Here is a 15914-nt window from a genome sequence, read left to right on the forward strand (position 1 = left end):
TGGTCCAACACACATACACACACTGGTCCAACACACATTCAGCTGGTCCAACACACACACACACACACACACACACACACACACACACACACACACACACACACACACACACACACACACTGGTCCAACATACATACACACACTGCTCCAACACACACCCACACACACTGGTCCAACACACATACACACACTGGTCCAACACACACACACACACACACACACACACACACACACACACACACACACACACACACACACACACACACACACACACACACACACACACTGGTCCAACACACATACACACACTGGTCCAACACACACACACACACACTGGTCCAACACACATACACACACACTGGTCCAACACACATACACACACACTGGTCCAACACACACACACACACACACACACACACACACACACACACACACACACACACACACACACACACACACACACACACACACACACACACACACACACACACACACACACATACTGGTCCAACACACACACACACTGGTCGAACTCACACACACACACACACTGGTCCAACACACACACACACACACCCTGGTCCAACACATACACACACTGGTCCAACACATATACAGCTGGTCCAACACATATACAGCTGGTCCAACAGATACACACACTGGTCCAACACACACACACACTGGTCCAACACACACACACACACACACACTGGTCCAACACACATACACAAACTGGTCCAAAGCACACACACACTGGTCCAACATACATACACACACTGGTCCATCACACATACACACACTGGTCCAACACACATACACACACACTGGTCCAACACACATACACACACACTGGTCCAACACACATACACACCCTGGTCCAACACACATACGCACACTGGTCCAACACACATACACACACTGGTCCAACACACATACACACACTGGTCCAACACACATACACACACTGCTCCAACACACATACACACACTGCTCCAACACACATACACACACACTGGTCCAACACACATACACACACACTGGTCCAACACACATACACACCCTGGTCCAACACACATACGCACACTGGTCCAACACACATACACACACTGGTCCAACACACATACACACACTGGTCCAACACACATTCAGCTGGTCCAACACACACACACACACACACACACACACACACACACACACACACACACACACACACACACACACACACACACACACACACACACACACACTGGTCCAACACACATACACACACTGGTCCAACACACACACACACACACACTGGTCCAACACACATACACACACACTGGTCCAACACACATACACACACACTGGTCCAACACACATACACACACTGGTCCAACACACATACACACACTGGTCCAACACACATACACACACTGCTCCAACACACATACACACACTGCTCCAACACACACCCACACACACTGGTCCAACACACATACACACACTGGTCGAACACACACACACACACACACACACACACACACACACACACACACACACACACACACACACACACACACACACACACACACACACACACACACACACACACACACTGGTCCAACACACATACACACCCTGGTCCAACACACATACGCACACTGGTCCAACACACATACACACACTGGTCCAACACACATACACACACTGGTCCAACACACATTCAGCTGGTCCAACACACACACACACACACACACACACACACACACACACACACACACACACACACACACACTGGTCCAACACACATACACACACTGGTCCAACACACACACACACACACACTGGTCCAACACACATACACACACACTGGTCCAACACACATACACACACACTGGTCCAACACACATACACACACTGGTCCAACACACATACACACACTGGTCCAACACACATACACACACTGCTCCAACACACATACACACACTGCTCCAACACACACCCACACACACTGGTCCAACACACATACACACACTGGTCGAACACACACACACACACACACACACACACACACACACACACACACACACACACACACACACACACACACACACACACACACACACACACACACACACACACACACACACACACACACACTGGTCCAACACACACACACACACACACACACACTGGTCCAACACACACACACACACACACACACTGGTCCAACACATACACACACTGGTCCAACACACACACACACACACACACACACACACACACACACACACACACACACACACACACACACACACTGGTCCAACACACATACACACACTGGTCCAACACATACACACACTGGTCCAACACACATACACACACTGGACCAACACACATACAGCTGGTCTTTGTGAGTCGTTCTGGGTGTAAGGATGTTGGATCTGGCTCAGGAGTGTGGCTATTCAGGCATAAGGTCAGCAGGGTTGTTCCTTTAAGAGATGTGTGTGTGCATGTATACAGTACATTTGCATGTGTGTTTGTGTGCTTGTGTCTGTGCAAGTCTGTATGCGTGCGTCTGTGCTCACGTGTGTGTGTGTCTTAAAGGGAGAATTTGTGTGAGGCTCTTGTTTGGATTACCCAAGCAGGGGCTGGAGGGGACGTGAAGTGTGTTTATGAATCCAACGTGAACTTCCTCTGGCTTTATAATTAGGCTGGTATTCCTCACAAGCAAAACAAAACAATGGAACGTATTTCAACTCACTCTGTGGTCTGTAGGATAGGTTTATACATACCAAGCATCAACACGTTCTCTGGCCAGAGTGAGATTTTCTTAAAGGGCTGGGTGTGTTGGTCTCTTAGGTGAGTAAGAAGTTCTCACACACTCGCTGAGCTGAATGAATCTTTTACAAAATAGTGTTTGTCCGTCTCTGCTCACATGTGTAGACTGTTATAGTATAATGTTTGTGTGTGTGTGTGTGTGTGTGTGTGTGTGTGTGTGTGTGTGTGTGTGTGTGTTTGTCTGACCTAAGAGTGTGTCCCGTGCTGCTGAGCTGACTATGCTGGTTTTATAGGTACATATGGAGAATCACTCAGTCTGTCTGCATTCTGCCTCAGTCTCTACTGGGAGATGGAAGGAGGAGAGGGGGAAAGGGGAGGATAGGGAGAGTCATAGGTCTGCCCCAACACACAGTACTGCAGCCTCCCCTCTCACCCTCTGATGACTTCCTTGTGTGTGTGTGTGTGTGTGTGTGTGTGTGTGTGTGTGTGTGTGTGTGTGTGTGTGTGTGTGTGTGTGTGTGAGAGAGAGAGAGTTATAGCAGTCGGAGTGATTAAGTGCGGGGTGAATCCTCAGCATGCAGTGTGTTAGTCTGAGGCTGTGTCTATGGGGCCATACATGGCTCAGTGCCTGCTCTATGTCACTCTGGCTCTTCCTCACACCCCTCACACCCCTCTGTCTCCCTCCATCCCACACATCCATCTCTCTGGCCTATCTCTTGTACTTCTCTTTTACCCCTCCTTTCCAGTTTGTGCTACTCTGTTTCATTCTCTACCTCTCTCTCTCTGTCACTCTGTCTTTCATCACCTGCTCTCTTTCATTCCTGCTCTCTCTGCCTCTCCTTCCTTCCTTCCCTCCTTCCCTCCCTCTCCTCACTTTTCCCTCTTTTTTTTCACTGGCCAGGGGAAAGGAAAATGTGTGAGTCAGTGAAAGGCCGCTCCCTCCCTGGGAGAGATGGAGAGAAAGAGAGTACGAGAGAGAGCGAGTAGTGGGAAGACTGGGACTCGTTAAGTGTGGTGATGTCACCCTCTGGTGTCCATGGTAACCGCTTGTTTAGTCTCAGGTAGTGGACACTTGGACACACTAACTTTGCCTGTTGATCGTCACTCCACAGTGGGGGTGTGTGTGTGTCCGTCCTAAGGGGAATGTGACCATTTGACTGTGCAGGCCTGAACCGCTTTGATGAGGGCAGGTTGGTTATGGTGTACACTGTATGTACAGGGAAAGGGCTGGGCAGAATGGGAAGGGAAGGGCTGTGGTTGGACACATGTTTTTAAAGTTGAAGAGAAACTGTGCTTGTCCATAGCCATAGGGGAGTCTGCGTATTTTGGAGTAGAGCATGGCCTTTCTCTCTCTCTCTCTCTCACACACACACACACACACACACACACACACACACACACACACACACACACACACACACACACACACACACACACACACACACACACACACACACACACACACACACACACACACACACACACACACACACACACACACACACACACTGGGTGGGATGGCTCCCTTTAGTAAGCTCAGTGTAGTGTGACCACAGGGTGTGTGTTACTCTACCCGTCTGCCCAGTTCTGGGTCTTAGCTCTGGGCTCACTTCTGTGGTTGACCTCCCTTGATTCTAGGTCTCTTTAGGCTGGCTTTCTGAGCTTTGGTCTATCTCTCCCTCTCCCTCTCCCTCTCCTTCTCCTTCTCCTTCTCTCTCTCTCTCTCTCTTTGCTGGCTCTCTCTTTCTCTCTCTCTCTCTCTCTTTCTCTCTCTCTCTCTTTGCTGGCTCTCTCTTTGCTGGCTCTCTCTTTCTCTCTCTCTCTCTCTCTTTGCTGGCTCTCTCTTTCTCTCTCTCTCTCTCTCTTTGCTGGCTCTCTCTTTCTCTCTCTCTCTCTCTCTTTGCTGGCTCTCTCTTTCTCTCTCTTTCTCTCTCTCTCTCTTTGCTGGCTCTCTCTTTCTCTCTCTCTCTCTCTTCTCTCTCTCTCTCTCTCTCTCTCTCTCTCTCTCTCTCTCTCTCTCTCTCTCTATTGGTGCGCCAGGCTGCTGTGGTGAAGGCTGTGCTGTGAGGCTCCAGTGTCGCCTGCCCACCTCTCTCTTTTTTCTACTTACAGTTACACAGCTCTAATCACAACCAGGCACTTTGTGGGGCTTATTTTCTACCCTCTCCACTCTCCTTTTGTCTGTCTCTGTATCCCCCCTCTCTCTTTCTCTCTGTATATGCATCCCTCCACACTTCACAAACTGGTTGAATCAACATTGTTTCAACTTAATTTGTCCATCCAAAACATTGGATTTGAAAATATTGTCAACATAAACTGTTGTTTTGTGGGTGAAATTTCAACCACAGGATTATCTCATCATGGTAGCCAAATTTCAACGTAGACAAAACTTGTATAAAAATATGTTGAATATGTATCTTGAAAACAATGTCAGATCTTCAACATTATTTACGCTATCAAAAGAAGAAATAAAACCAATAGACTGGGCAGCACCTCCTATCTACAGCTACTTTTGGTCTCCCATCGAGGATTTTAACCAAGCCCTGCTTAGCTATGACATTTGTCACTGACAATTGCCAATGTGCTATCATGAGAATGATTGTTGAGAGATCTCCACTTAACAACTAAATAGATTCACTGATGCTACTGAAGTCATTCCAAAGGGTTAACAGAGCAAATGAAATGTGACCATGCAGTACTTTCTCACTCATATCATCACGGATGCTGTTTAGGCCTCTATAGCATTTGCAAAGGCATCAACAGCTATTGTTTCAGTTCAGCCCAGGATTCAACTAAGAATAGACAACACATAGACCCAGGGTTTCAAGCTCTGGTAGATTTCCAATGTAATGATATTTAGACATATTGAATTGTGTATGGTTGTCAAGGCAACCAAATAGCACCATTTGAAAGAGATGTATTTTCTGCTCTGATGGTTCCATCTGTGACACTGTCTGACTTTAATTCCAGTTTGTCAACAAATTAATCATTTATATGTTGGACGTCTCCATCTCAACCAAAAAGTTAAAGACTTAAAAAAAAAAAAACTGTACTTAAAGTGCATTTGAAGTTAGATTTGATTACCTTTGATTTTTGGTTGAGATGGAGACATGAATCCAACATATCAATCGTTCATTTTTAGACAAAGTGGAATTAAAGCCGGACTAAGCCAGTGGCTCAGATGGAATATCGAAGCAGGAGTTAGGCCTACATCTCCTTTTAATGTTGATATTTGGGTTCATTGTCAACCAAACACAATTCAATATTACTTTTGTAATACAGTAAATAGCCTAAAGTTAAGGCTATCTGCCAAACAAATTCATTAAAACTTTAAAACTTAAAATGATTAACATCCATGGCTACATTTTGAGGTTAGTAACTATAAATGTTTTCCTATGTAATCATGTAAAGTGTGCATGTTCAAGATAGCATGCATAGGTCATCGCAGGTCTGTGGAGATCCTCACAGTTGCTGTAATAATCTGTGCTTTCTCGCTCTCTGTGAGTGTGTGTGGGTTCATATGTAGGCTACTGTCTCTAACCTGTGTGTTGTTTATTCTGCCTCCTGCAGGAGAAAGAGAAGAAGTACATGCTCCAGGTGGACAACCTGAGGCTGAGGGATGTGGAGAAGAGCTTCATGTCCAGCAAGCAGATCTTTGCCCTGTTCAACACGGAGCAAAGGTACGTTCTGAAGTGGACATTTCATATTTTCATGTCAGATGTTCTAAGACCTCAAAGGTAGAGTAATTAAGCTCGATCTACACAACCGACGTAGCTTCAATGTACACAATGTAGCAGCTCTCCACACAGACTGACCACACATTCTCCGTCATTCAAGGCAAGCACCCACACAATCCCCTCTTAATCCTACTCGCTTCCACAAGAATGTATGTAATACTACACACACACACACACACACACACACACACACACACACACACACACACACACACACACACACACACACACACAATGCTACTCTACAATCTGAAGGGCCACAAAGTATGTGAGGGGGGGGGTTCCATAAGTTGGATAATTGTACATTTTTCAAACACCTGAAGCTGCTTTTTCCTTCAATCTAGAGCCATAATCATTATGCTAAAGACAACTTTATGAAATTGCTAAGTGGCTAGTATTATTACAGAGAAGAAAAAAAACATTTTCTTTTTATTATTTTATTTCGATGCCTCTGCACACACACACACTCAGAGTTGCCGCTGTGCATCCACAGAAATGTATATAAGGACTACCGTCAGCTGGAGTTGGCCTGCGAGAGTCAGGAGGAGATAGATGGGTGGAAGGCCTCCTTCCTTAGAGCTGGAGTGTATCCTGAACGGGTCACGGTACGACGCACACACACATTTAGTCAGTAACTCCACCAATCCAAAACATGTTGTTGATTGTGATGATGGTTTTCTCTCACAGCGCTAGTAGAGTCTGTCATTTCATGTTTAACACCATCTCTCTCTTCCTGTCCCTCTCTCTCTCCTTCTGTCATTCTTTTTCTCTGTATGTCCTTTGTGGCTGTTGGACCCAAAAGGAGAAGGAGGGCAAGGTATGTGCTTTGTGTCATGATGTCCATTCCAACTCTTCACCCCTTTTACACAGTTTTCTAGAGCGTTGCTCAAGCTAGGATCTTAATTTGTTGCTGAGAATTCTCCTGCCCTGCAGGAAATTCAAACCTGTAGTGTATTTGCCATAACGAAAAATGCATCAACCCCTACAAAAGTTGTCCATGAATTATAATCCACATAATAATTTCCTGTTGCTGCATGATTATTTTCCTGCTGTAGCAAACTGGCTCAAATTAAGATCCTACATCTGTAGTGTTGACAATTTAATTTGATACTGAACTCTGATTGGCTCTAATGATTTATACAGCGCTGTGTCTCCTCTCTCGTCTCGCCTCATTGGCTGTTTCTAATCAACAGCCCAGTCATTCATCATTCGAACCAGGCCAGGAAGTTCAAATGTCACTCTCATCAGGGTTCTGCCATAGCTGTATAGTGCAACCATCTGATTGGAATTGGCTAAGCAAATAAAGGAATTAGCATTGGGGCATGAGCCAAGAGAAAGTGGTAGAGAAAGAGACTTGTTGTCTTCAATGGCTCCCCACAGTGATTTCACAGTCTACACAAACAGAGCTCCGTTTGCATTGCGTTCCAAAAATTCAGCCACACAAAAGTACATTGAACTACGTAGAGAGCTACACAAATGAAGCTCCGTCAGATCTGTTCGGGATCCGTTGCGTCGACTGTGTGGAGCCCTGGCTCAGTGGGAAGTTATTTATTTATACTGACAGTTTAAGAGTGCTATATAGTGGATGTTATTAATGATTTGTGATATTGAGGATTGTTTCACTACTTGTTGTGATTACAGAGCTCAGAGGTGTCATGCCCAAAGGGGGCACAGGGGCATGTGTCTCCTCAGATTTTTCCTGTAAAAAAAAGTACCTATACTGTATATATATTACATACAGTACCAGTCAAAAGTTTGGACAAACATACACATTCAAGGGTTTTTCTTAATTTTTTACTATTTTCTACATTGTAGAAATAACAAATATGGAATCATGTAATAAGCAAAAAAATGTTAGAACAAATCAAAATATATTTTATATTTGAGATTCTTCAAAGTAGCCACCCTTTGCCTTGATGACAGCTTTGCACACTTGCCATTTTCTCAACCAGCTTCACCTGGAATGCTTTTCAAACAGTCTTGAAGCAGTTCCCACATATGCTGAGAACTTGTTGGCTGTTTTTCCTTCACTCTGCGGTCCAAGGTTGACCGGGTTGAGGTCGGGTGACTGTGGAGGCTGATCTGATGCAGCACACAATCACTCTCCTTCTTGGTCAAATAGCCCTCACACAGCCTGGAGGTGTGTTGGGTCATTGTCCTGTTTAAAAGCAAATGATAGTCCCACTAAGTGCAAACCAGATGAGATGGCGTTTTTACATAGAATTAAGCATAATGATTGTGCTTCTAGATTGAAGGAAGAAGCGGTTTCAGGTATTTGAAAAAAGCTAAATTCTCCAGCTTATGGACCTAGCCCCCGTCAAGAACCCCTCCTCTAGCCATCCTCACATACTTTGTGCTTCCTCAGATTTTTTGGGGTACATGAGCCCTGAGAGGGCTCCATCTTTCTCTCACCATATTTTTCTCTTTCTATTTCTCTTTCTCCCTCTCCTTTTGCATCTCCCTCTCCCTCCCCCCTTCTCCCTGTCTCTCCCCCCTTTCCCTCTTCCTCTCCCTGTCCACCTCTCTTCCCTGTCCTCTAACCCCTCCTCCCTGGTGTTGTCCCCCAGCAGAGTGACAGTGGAGACGGAGAGAATGGCTCAGATAACCTCATGCACTCCATGGACCCCCAGCTGGAGAGGCAGGTGGAGACCATCCGCAACCTGGTGGACTCCTACATGGCCATCGTCAACAAGACCATCAGGGACCTCATGCCCAAGACCATCATGTATCTCATGATCAACAATGTGAGTCCCACTCCCCATTGGTCACTTCAGGCTAGTGGTGTCAAAGTAATCTTCTGGAGGGCCATCTGATTTTCAACATCGTCTTTTAATCTGTGTCTGATTGGTTTAGACTTCAGAAAGCAGCAGTCCTGTGGAATCTCTAGCCAACCAGCATCAATAATGGATCAAATAAGGGCTTGATTCAATCAGATCCGCTTTAGCCAACATCCGCATTGCGGTTGTTTTGATGGTGTCGGAGGTGGAACTGCGTTAGAGCTGTCAAATCCACAAGTAGTTCCCGGCATTACACCTAAAGTAGACATTGCCATTGGCTGCACGGAGTCTCATTAACAGAAATCCCAAGCAGCCTTGTTTACAAGTTTGAACAGTGGAATGTGAGACGGAATCTACAGCTCCATTATGATGATAGAAACCCTCATTATTTACTTTCATGATCTTTCAATTTGAGCATCATTATTTCTATAAAGCCTACACTTTCTCCTTCTGAACTTCGAACGCGAGTGGGACAAGTGTTGCTCCAACGCAGTACCACCTCCAACATCGCCAAAACGTCCACTATGCGGGTGTCTGTTATTGCCAGTTAACACTTGATCTGATTGAATAAGTGCAAAAAAGAAATAAAAACCTCTCCGTTTCCCCACTCTTTCACACAGACCAAGGAGTTCATCAACGCGGAGCTGCTGGCCAACCTGTACCACTCTGGGGACCAAAACAGCCTGATGGAGGAGTCCCAGGAGCAGGCCCATCACCGCGATGAGATGCTCCGCATGTACCATGCCCTGAAAGAGGCCCTGAACATCATCGGAGACATCAGCACCACCACCATCACTACCGCCATGCCGCCACCCGTAGACGACTCCTGGCTGAGGCCGGGTGGAAACAACTCCGGGGGAAGGTACGAATGAAGGGAGAGCAGGAGGGTGGGAAAATGGGGGAGAGGGATGGAAGGAGGTAAATTGCTCTGGGGGCAGGTACTGTACAAATGGAGGGAGAGCAGGAGGGTGGGGAAATGGGGGAGAGGGATGGAAGGAGGTCAATTGCTCTGGGGGCAGGTACTATACAAATGGAGGGAGAGCAGGAGGGTGGGGAAATGGAATAATAATAATATATGCCATTTAGCAGATGCTTTTATCCAAAGCGACTTAGTCATGCGTGCAGACATTTTACATATGGATGGTGCCGGGAGGAATAAGGGGATGGAGGGGAGAGGAATAGGGGAGGAGGACTGGATGATCAGTAATGTTTTTTCTTACCATGACCATGACACTCTTGAATGTTTCGTTACACTGTTGTTGTGGCCTCCCCTGCTGGTGTGTAAGAGAACTGACTGCCAATGCACTCACTCCCTCGCCCCTCCCCCTGTCAGGTCTCCAGCTGCCAGTCCCACTCCAAACAGAAGGGCTCCCCTGCTGGTGTGTAAGAGAACTGACTGCCAATGCACTCACTCCCTCGCCCCTCCCCCTGTCAGGTCTCCAGCTGCCAGCCCCACTCCAAACAGAAGGGCTCCCCTGCTGGTGTGTAAGAGAACTGACTGCCAATGCACTCACTCCCTCTCCCCTCCCCCTGTCAGGTCTCCAGCTGCCAGTCCCACTCCAAACAGAAGGGCTCCCCCAGGTCCTCCTGGTCGCCCTGTCTCCCGTGGCTCAGCCCCTGGCCTCCCTCCTGGTCCCCCTGTCCCCTCTCGCCCGGGGGCCTCCCCGGATCCTTTTGGTGGGCCACCACCATCAGTCCCCTCCAGGCCTAACCGTGCACCCCCCGGTGTGCCCAGGTGAGTGGAATCAAACCAAAAGTCTCAACGCAAAAGTAACCAAGTCTATCAATGTATAACACTACAATAGGTCCTACAGGGAGACAGACACAAGCCAGTAAGGGTTTGTAAGTGATACTATGAGAATGATGACAGTGGTCTTTGCTAGAATATATTATTTTGTAGTGGACACCTATCCTATATGCCACTCTCTTAGTCTTTCTAGTTTAGGAATTGTGTCTATTGTCTACTCTATCTCTCCATGTGGCAATAAACAGAGAAAGAGAAAGGGGAGAGTGGGGGGATAGAGAGAGAGACAGAGAATGCGAGCGAGAGGTGAGGGGAGTTATTTTTCTTAAGTTCTCTGTTTAATTGCGTCCGCACTGCTAACGTTTGCCTTGTGTTTGTAAGCTCATGGACACTGTACTGGTCTGATGTGAACTCACGGTCAGGGCAGCAGCTTGCCTTACGGAGGGAGACACACGCGTTGCCCGACTCTGCTCTCGTTCAAACATACCCTCAAACCTCCAAATAACGCTTACACAATGACTTTAAGCCATGTTGGAACCAATAACTCGAATTCTACCCCTAAATAATGGTCCAAATCTGATTGGTGAGAGCAGAGCCTTGTCATGTGACATGGGTCTCTCCTGCACTGTAACCTGTATGAGTTCGTTTGCACTCCTCGTTCTGTCCTCCTCATCCTATCTCCTTCACCACACCTCTATCCCACCGTTGATTATGGTTCCTCTTTCAGAATCACTATCAGTGACCAATGAGGACTAACGCTTCTGGTACGTTTGGTACTACTCACCATCGTCATCATCCTCTTCCTCATGCTGCTGTCTCTTAGATACCATCACCTCACTGCATGCCCCAATCCCTCTCTCCTTCTCTTTCATTTTTGTCTGTGCACTCCCTAATGCCTCGTTTTAGCACTGCACAGACGAACACACATGAGCACACACAGCTCACAGTGTGTTAGTGTCACTGTGTGAGCTACGCTGGTTTTCTTATTGTCCACTGAAATCCTTGAAATGTTTTTGTCCTAGTTTGAGGTGTATGTTTCAGTTGGGATAGCTTTGTGTTGAAAAAAAGTCTGATGACTCCAATAGATACGCAAGCACACATACACAAACGCAGGCATACACAAACGCTCACGCACACACCTGACCAGAGCTACCCGTAAGGGGTCAGAAGTCAAAGGTGATGGGTTTGTATCAGTGTTGTGTGTTGCCTTTTGACATCTCACCCATCTCCAGCCTTGTCGTTTGGTTGTGTTTGTCCTGTATAAATATCAACATAGGATTCAATAGAGGCTAGGGAAGCGGTCAAAAAGGCTATACTGTGGGTGGTAATAATGGATTGAAAAGGGTATGTAATGTCTATCCAACTAGCTATTCTGACAGTCATTATCTATGTTATGCTGCCACTCTGTCTCCTACAGTTGTAGTCTGCTTTTTAGCGTTTATGCTAACTAGCCCCTCCTTTGATAGTGAAGTAAAGATAGCATAGCCTTGATGATCATAGCAGAACGACTATGGAGATGATAAAATGTGTCATATATCCTTTGTAGCAATTATAATGACACATCTCTCACATGTTTTTCATGTAGATTGGGTTGAAAGAGGAGAATTTATGGGTGATAATTTAGTGGAGCTACACTGCCCTCTTCTGGGCCACAAAACAACTGCTTGTCACAAATGGAAATGTTATACTGCATATATATTCCCAGACAATCATTCATGAAGAGAATCAAATCTGCAGGAAAGATTTGTATGTTAGCGTGTTAGCTGTTTTGTCTGGCTGTCGTCTCCCACATTGTCCCATGCAGCTGTGAATGTGTGTGTATATGCATGCGTGTGTTACTGGACCAGTGTGTGTCTCAGAGAGAGAGAGAGAGACTGCATAGAATGTAATGTTCAATAGGGGAGCTGAATGAGTAAGTATACTTGACTGTATTGTGTACAGTGACGTTGGGTATCACGCCTGTGAGGGGACTGATACCCAGCCAGAATGAAAGTCCTAACTTATCAATGTCTTCTTTTATATGCCTGTCTGTGATTTGTCTGTGATTGTGTCTGTGTGTCTGTTCATCTGTGTGTCTGTTCATCTGTGTGTACCCATGGTCCTCTTGGCAGCCGAAGACCCCCTCCCTCACCAACCCACTAAACTACTGAAGCCCCCCTCCCCTCCAACCCACCGCCTACCCAATGGCAGAGAAACCAAGGACTGCAGAGCAACCTACCTACCTAGACCTGACCTAGACCCTTCTTCCTTCTCTACTAAATGACACGGTCACGTTACACACACGTATAAACCCACACCATACACACACAAACACACTGTATACCCCCAATACACAGAAAGGCATTCACCCTCCACTGCATATAAAGGTCAATTGTTGATTAGCATTACAATACATTTACACCTGTAAGTAGTCACACACATACATGGGCAGGGATATGCAGCAAATATGGATGAGATAGTTAAGAATGCTGTGCTGAAATATTTGTCGTTTCTCACCCTCCCTTCATATGAGTATTTCTCTTCCTCTCATATCTGAATGATTTCTTCTCTGATCATATTGGATTTGATAATGATATTTTTGTGCTGTGTTGATTCTTTATTCTATGTGTTGATTCTCTCTCGGGAGTAGATGCATTATCCATCTATCTAGCAAGGGGGAGCGGATCAGAAGGGATAACTGCATCTGAACAACAGAGTTATTTTTCTTGTCTTCTGCTATGATCGTCATGATCCATACTGGTCCCTAACGTCACAGGCTAGGACACACCTGACATCAATGGGAAAGTAGGAAAAACACCTAGAGAAAATTACCAATACTGACTGTAATGTGTCAAGAGTGTAATGTGGTATCAATCTCACTGCACTTAGATTGTGTATTCTATTTATTATGATACATTGATTAATGTGACCTTTTATATCTAATATCACAACAGTGACTCCTAGCCTCTGAGTTTGGGGAAATGTTCTCTCATTAGGTTTCATTCACTTGTTCATCCTTTGCTTAATCTGGCTTCATCATGTCCTCTTTTTCTATTTTCTTCCGCCTCTTTTCAATGAACAGCCGGCCATGCAAGGGTCGGCCCCTGCCTCCTTCTGACAACTAGAAGTCCCCCTTTTTTGCCCCTGACCCCCCCACACCACTCAGCCCCTACACGGTGGAGGGTGAATCCCCACTGTCCTACACACAAACACACGAATCAGAAACCTCAGCAACTCTCCAAAACAGCCTCCCTCTAAGCAAGGGAGGAGACGGGGAGTGAGAGAAAGAGAGAGAAGAAGAAATCGCCAACCCCTCTATCTCCCTGTGTCTGTGTGCTACGCCCTTCTGTGGCCACTAGGCCTTGTGTCACTGTGAAGGCCCACTCTTATGTGTTGTGCTAACCATGATGATGTATTGTATTACTGTATCTGCATGCAATGACACAAGTTCAGGTGCTCAGACTAACTGTGATCTGGTGTATATCGGTGTAAACTCGTCCACAACCAGCTCCCCTAGGCACATGCTGCTTTCTGTGCTTCAACCTCTGTACCGATGCCACGGGTGCTGGGTAACTCAAAGGTCTCCCGCTAAAAACTGTGGCCCAACATTGAACTAGAGTCGTCCGTCTCTCTCCTCCTCTCCTACTTGTCAATTAACCACTTCCCCACTAGTGAAAATCAGTACCATAGCGAGGCGGGATCTAAATTGAAAGTGCAATATGTTCATATTGGACAGCTTAATGAGAGCTGTCCACCAATCACACCAGACTCAGAGTAGATGCTCAGCCTGAGGAGGCGAGGAGACAGACAAGGCCCAAAGGGTGCATCTCAATACTGTTGAATTGCATAATTTCTCCTTTCCTCAGAAGGAAAGTGGAAAAATGTAAGTTGTGTTCAAGAATGATATTTTAAAGTGTTGACCCTGCCCAGGATTAGGTTTGACTCTCCATTTCCAAGACCACTGGCAGGAGAACCTCTGAGAAATATGTTGAATATCATTGGAACTGTGTAATGAGTTGGGGGATGGGGTGGCACTTTCAATTTTGGCATGATTTATCAGCTTTTTTCTTTCCTTTTTTCTTTCTTTCCTTTCTCAGTGGTCACGGGGGTGAGTGAGGACATCAGGTTTAAACCACTAACAACCCAATCAGTGATGGTCTATGCATAGAACCCTAAACAAACACACGCCTGTACAGTACACCTCTCCCCTCCCATGTTACTCATGCGTTCCCATTGCTGTGTGAGAGATGTGAGTGGACTCTGTGGTCTGTGGTTTGTTGTATTATGACCCTGTTGGTGATAAAAGTACATGTTGGGCATGACAACGGTAAAAACTACACTCATTAGCATACCCACAAACCCATCATAGTATCTATATTGTACTCAGTTCATACAAACCCTCCCCTCCACAACACCTTGGAATCTTAGCAAAAGCGAATACATCACTAAAATGGTTTCATTATTATTTAAGAGTAAATAGGACATATCTTACGTGTGTATATTGTGTGGTGCATCTTCTGGAAATTGTGCTTCCACTTGTCTACAGGTTAGTTGACAATGTATGAATACTGAATATTAAATTAGTATGAAGTGACTGAGTATGTGTACAATGAAACAAACTAAAAAACAAACTTGATAAGTGAAAGTTATATCCCTGTTGATGGATGTGTTGAGTATTGGAAGGTTGTTTGATGAGTAGCATGTAGAGGAGAATAATTTGTCCCTTGTTTCTCGGTCTCTGTCTGGGGAGAGGAAATGAGAGTGTGTGTATTCTATCCCGCTGTGACAACGTTGTCCTGTATCTTACTGCTGTGGGTGGCATGAGTCTGTCCAACAGGCTGCGCTTCGTCAACACATTAAAAGTCAGTGTACCAATATGGTCTGCTTGTCTTATTTTGTGGAGAAAAAAAAAAA

The 15914-nt window shown here is 45.8% G+C and overlaps 1 protein-coding gene across 9 annotated transcripts in view; it reads left to right on the top strand.

The window, feature by feature from the left end:
• The window catches only part of dnm1a (dynamin 1a), an 82805-nt gene extending 66930 nt beyond the window's left edge, over positions 1–15875 (top strand). For 5 of the 9 annotated variants that reach the window (XM_065017471.1, XM_029652039.2, XM_029652107.2 and 2 more), the window contains 7 exons: positions 6334–6443; positions 6994–7105; positions 7303–7317; positions 9071–9244; positions 9898–10139; positions 10815–11012; positions 13133–15875. In XM_065017471.1, coding sequence (XP_064873543.1) covers positions 6334–6443; positions 6994–7105; positions 7303–7317; positions 9071–9244; positions 9898–10139; positions 10815–11012; positions 13133–13163 — 882 coding nt within the window. In that variant the 3' untranslated portion in view covers positions 13164–15875. Of the gene's footprint in view, positions 1–6333; positions 6444–6993; positions 7106–7302; positions 7318–9070; positions 9245–9897; positions 10140–10814; positions 11013–11748; positions 11786–13132 lie in introns of all 9 variants that reach the window. The other 4 variants (XM_065017473.1, XM_065017478.1, XM_065017474.1 and 1 more) reach the window with 3 other exon arrangements.
• Positions 15876–15914: the final 39 nt, after the last annotated feature.

Source organism: Oncorhynchus nerka, linkage group LG4 (genome assembly GCF_034236695.1).
Source record: "Oncorhynchus nerka isolate Pitt River linkage group LG4, Oner_Uvic_2.0, whole genome shotgun sequence".
Taxonomy (NCBI): Eukaryota; Metazoa; Chordata; class Actinopteri; order Salmoniformes; family Salmonidae; genus Oncorhynchus; species Oncorhynchus nerka.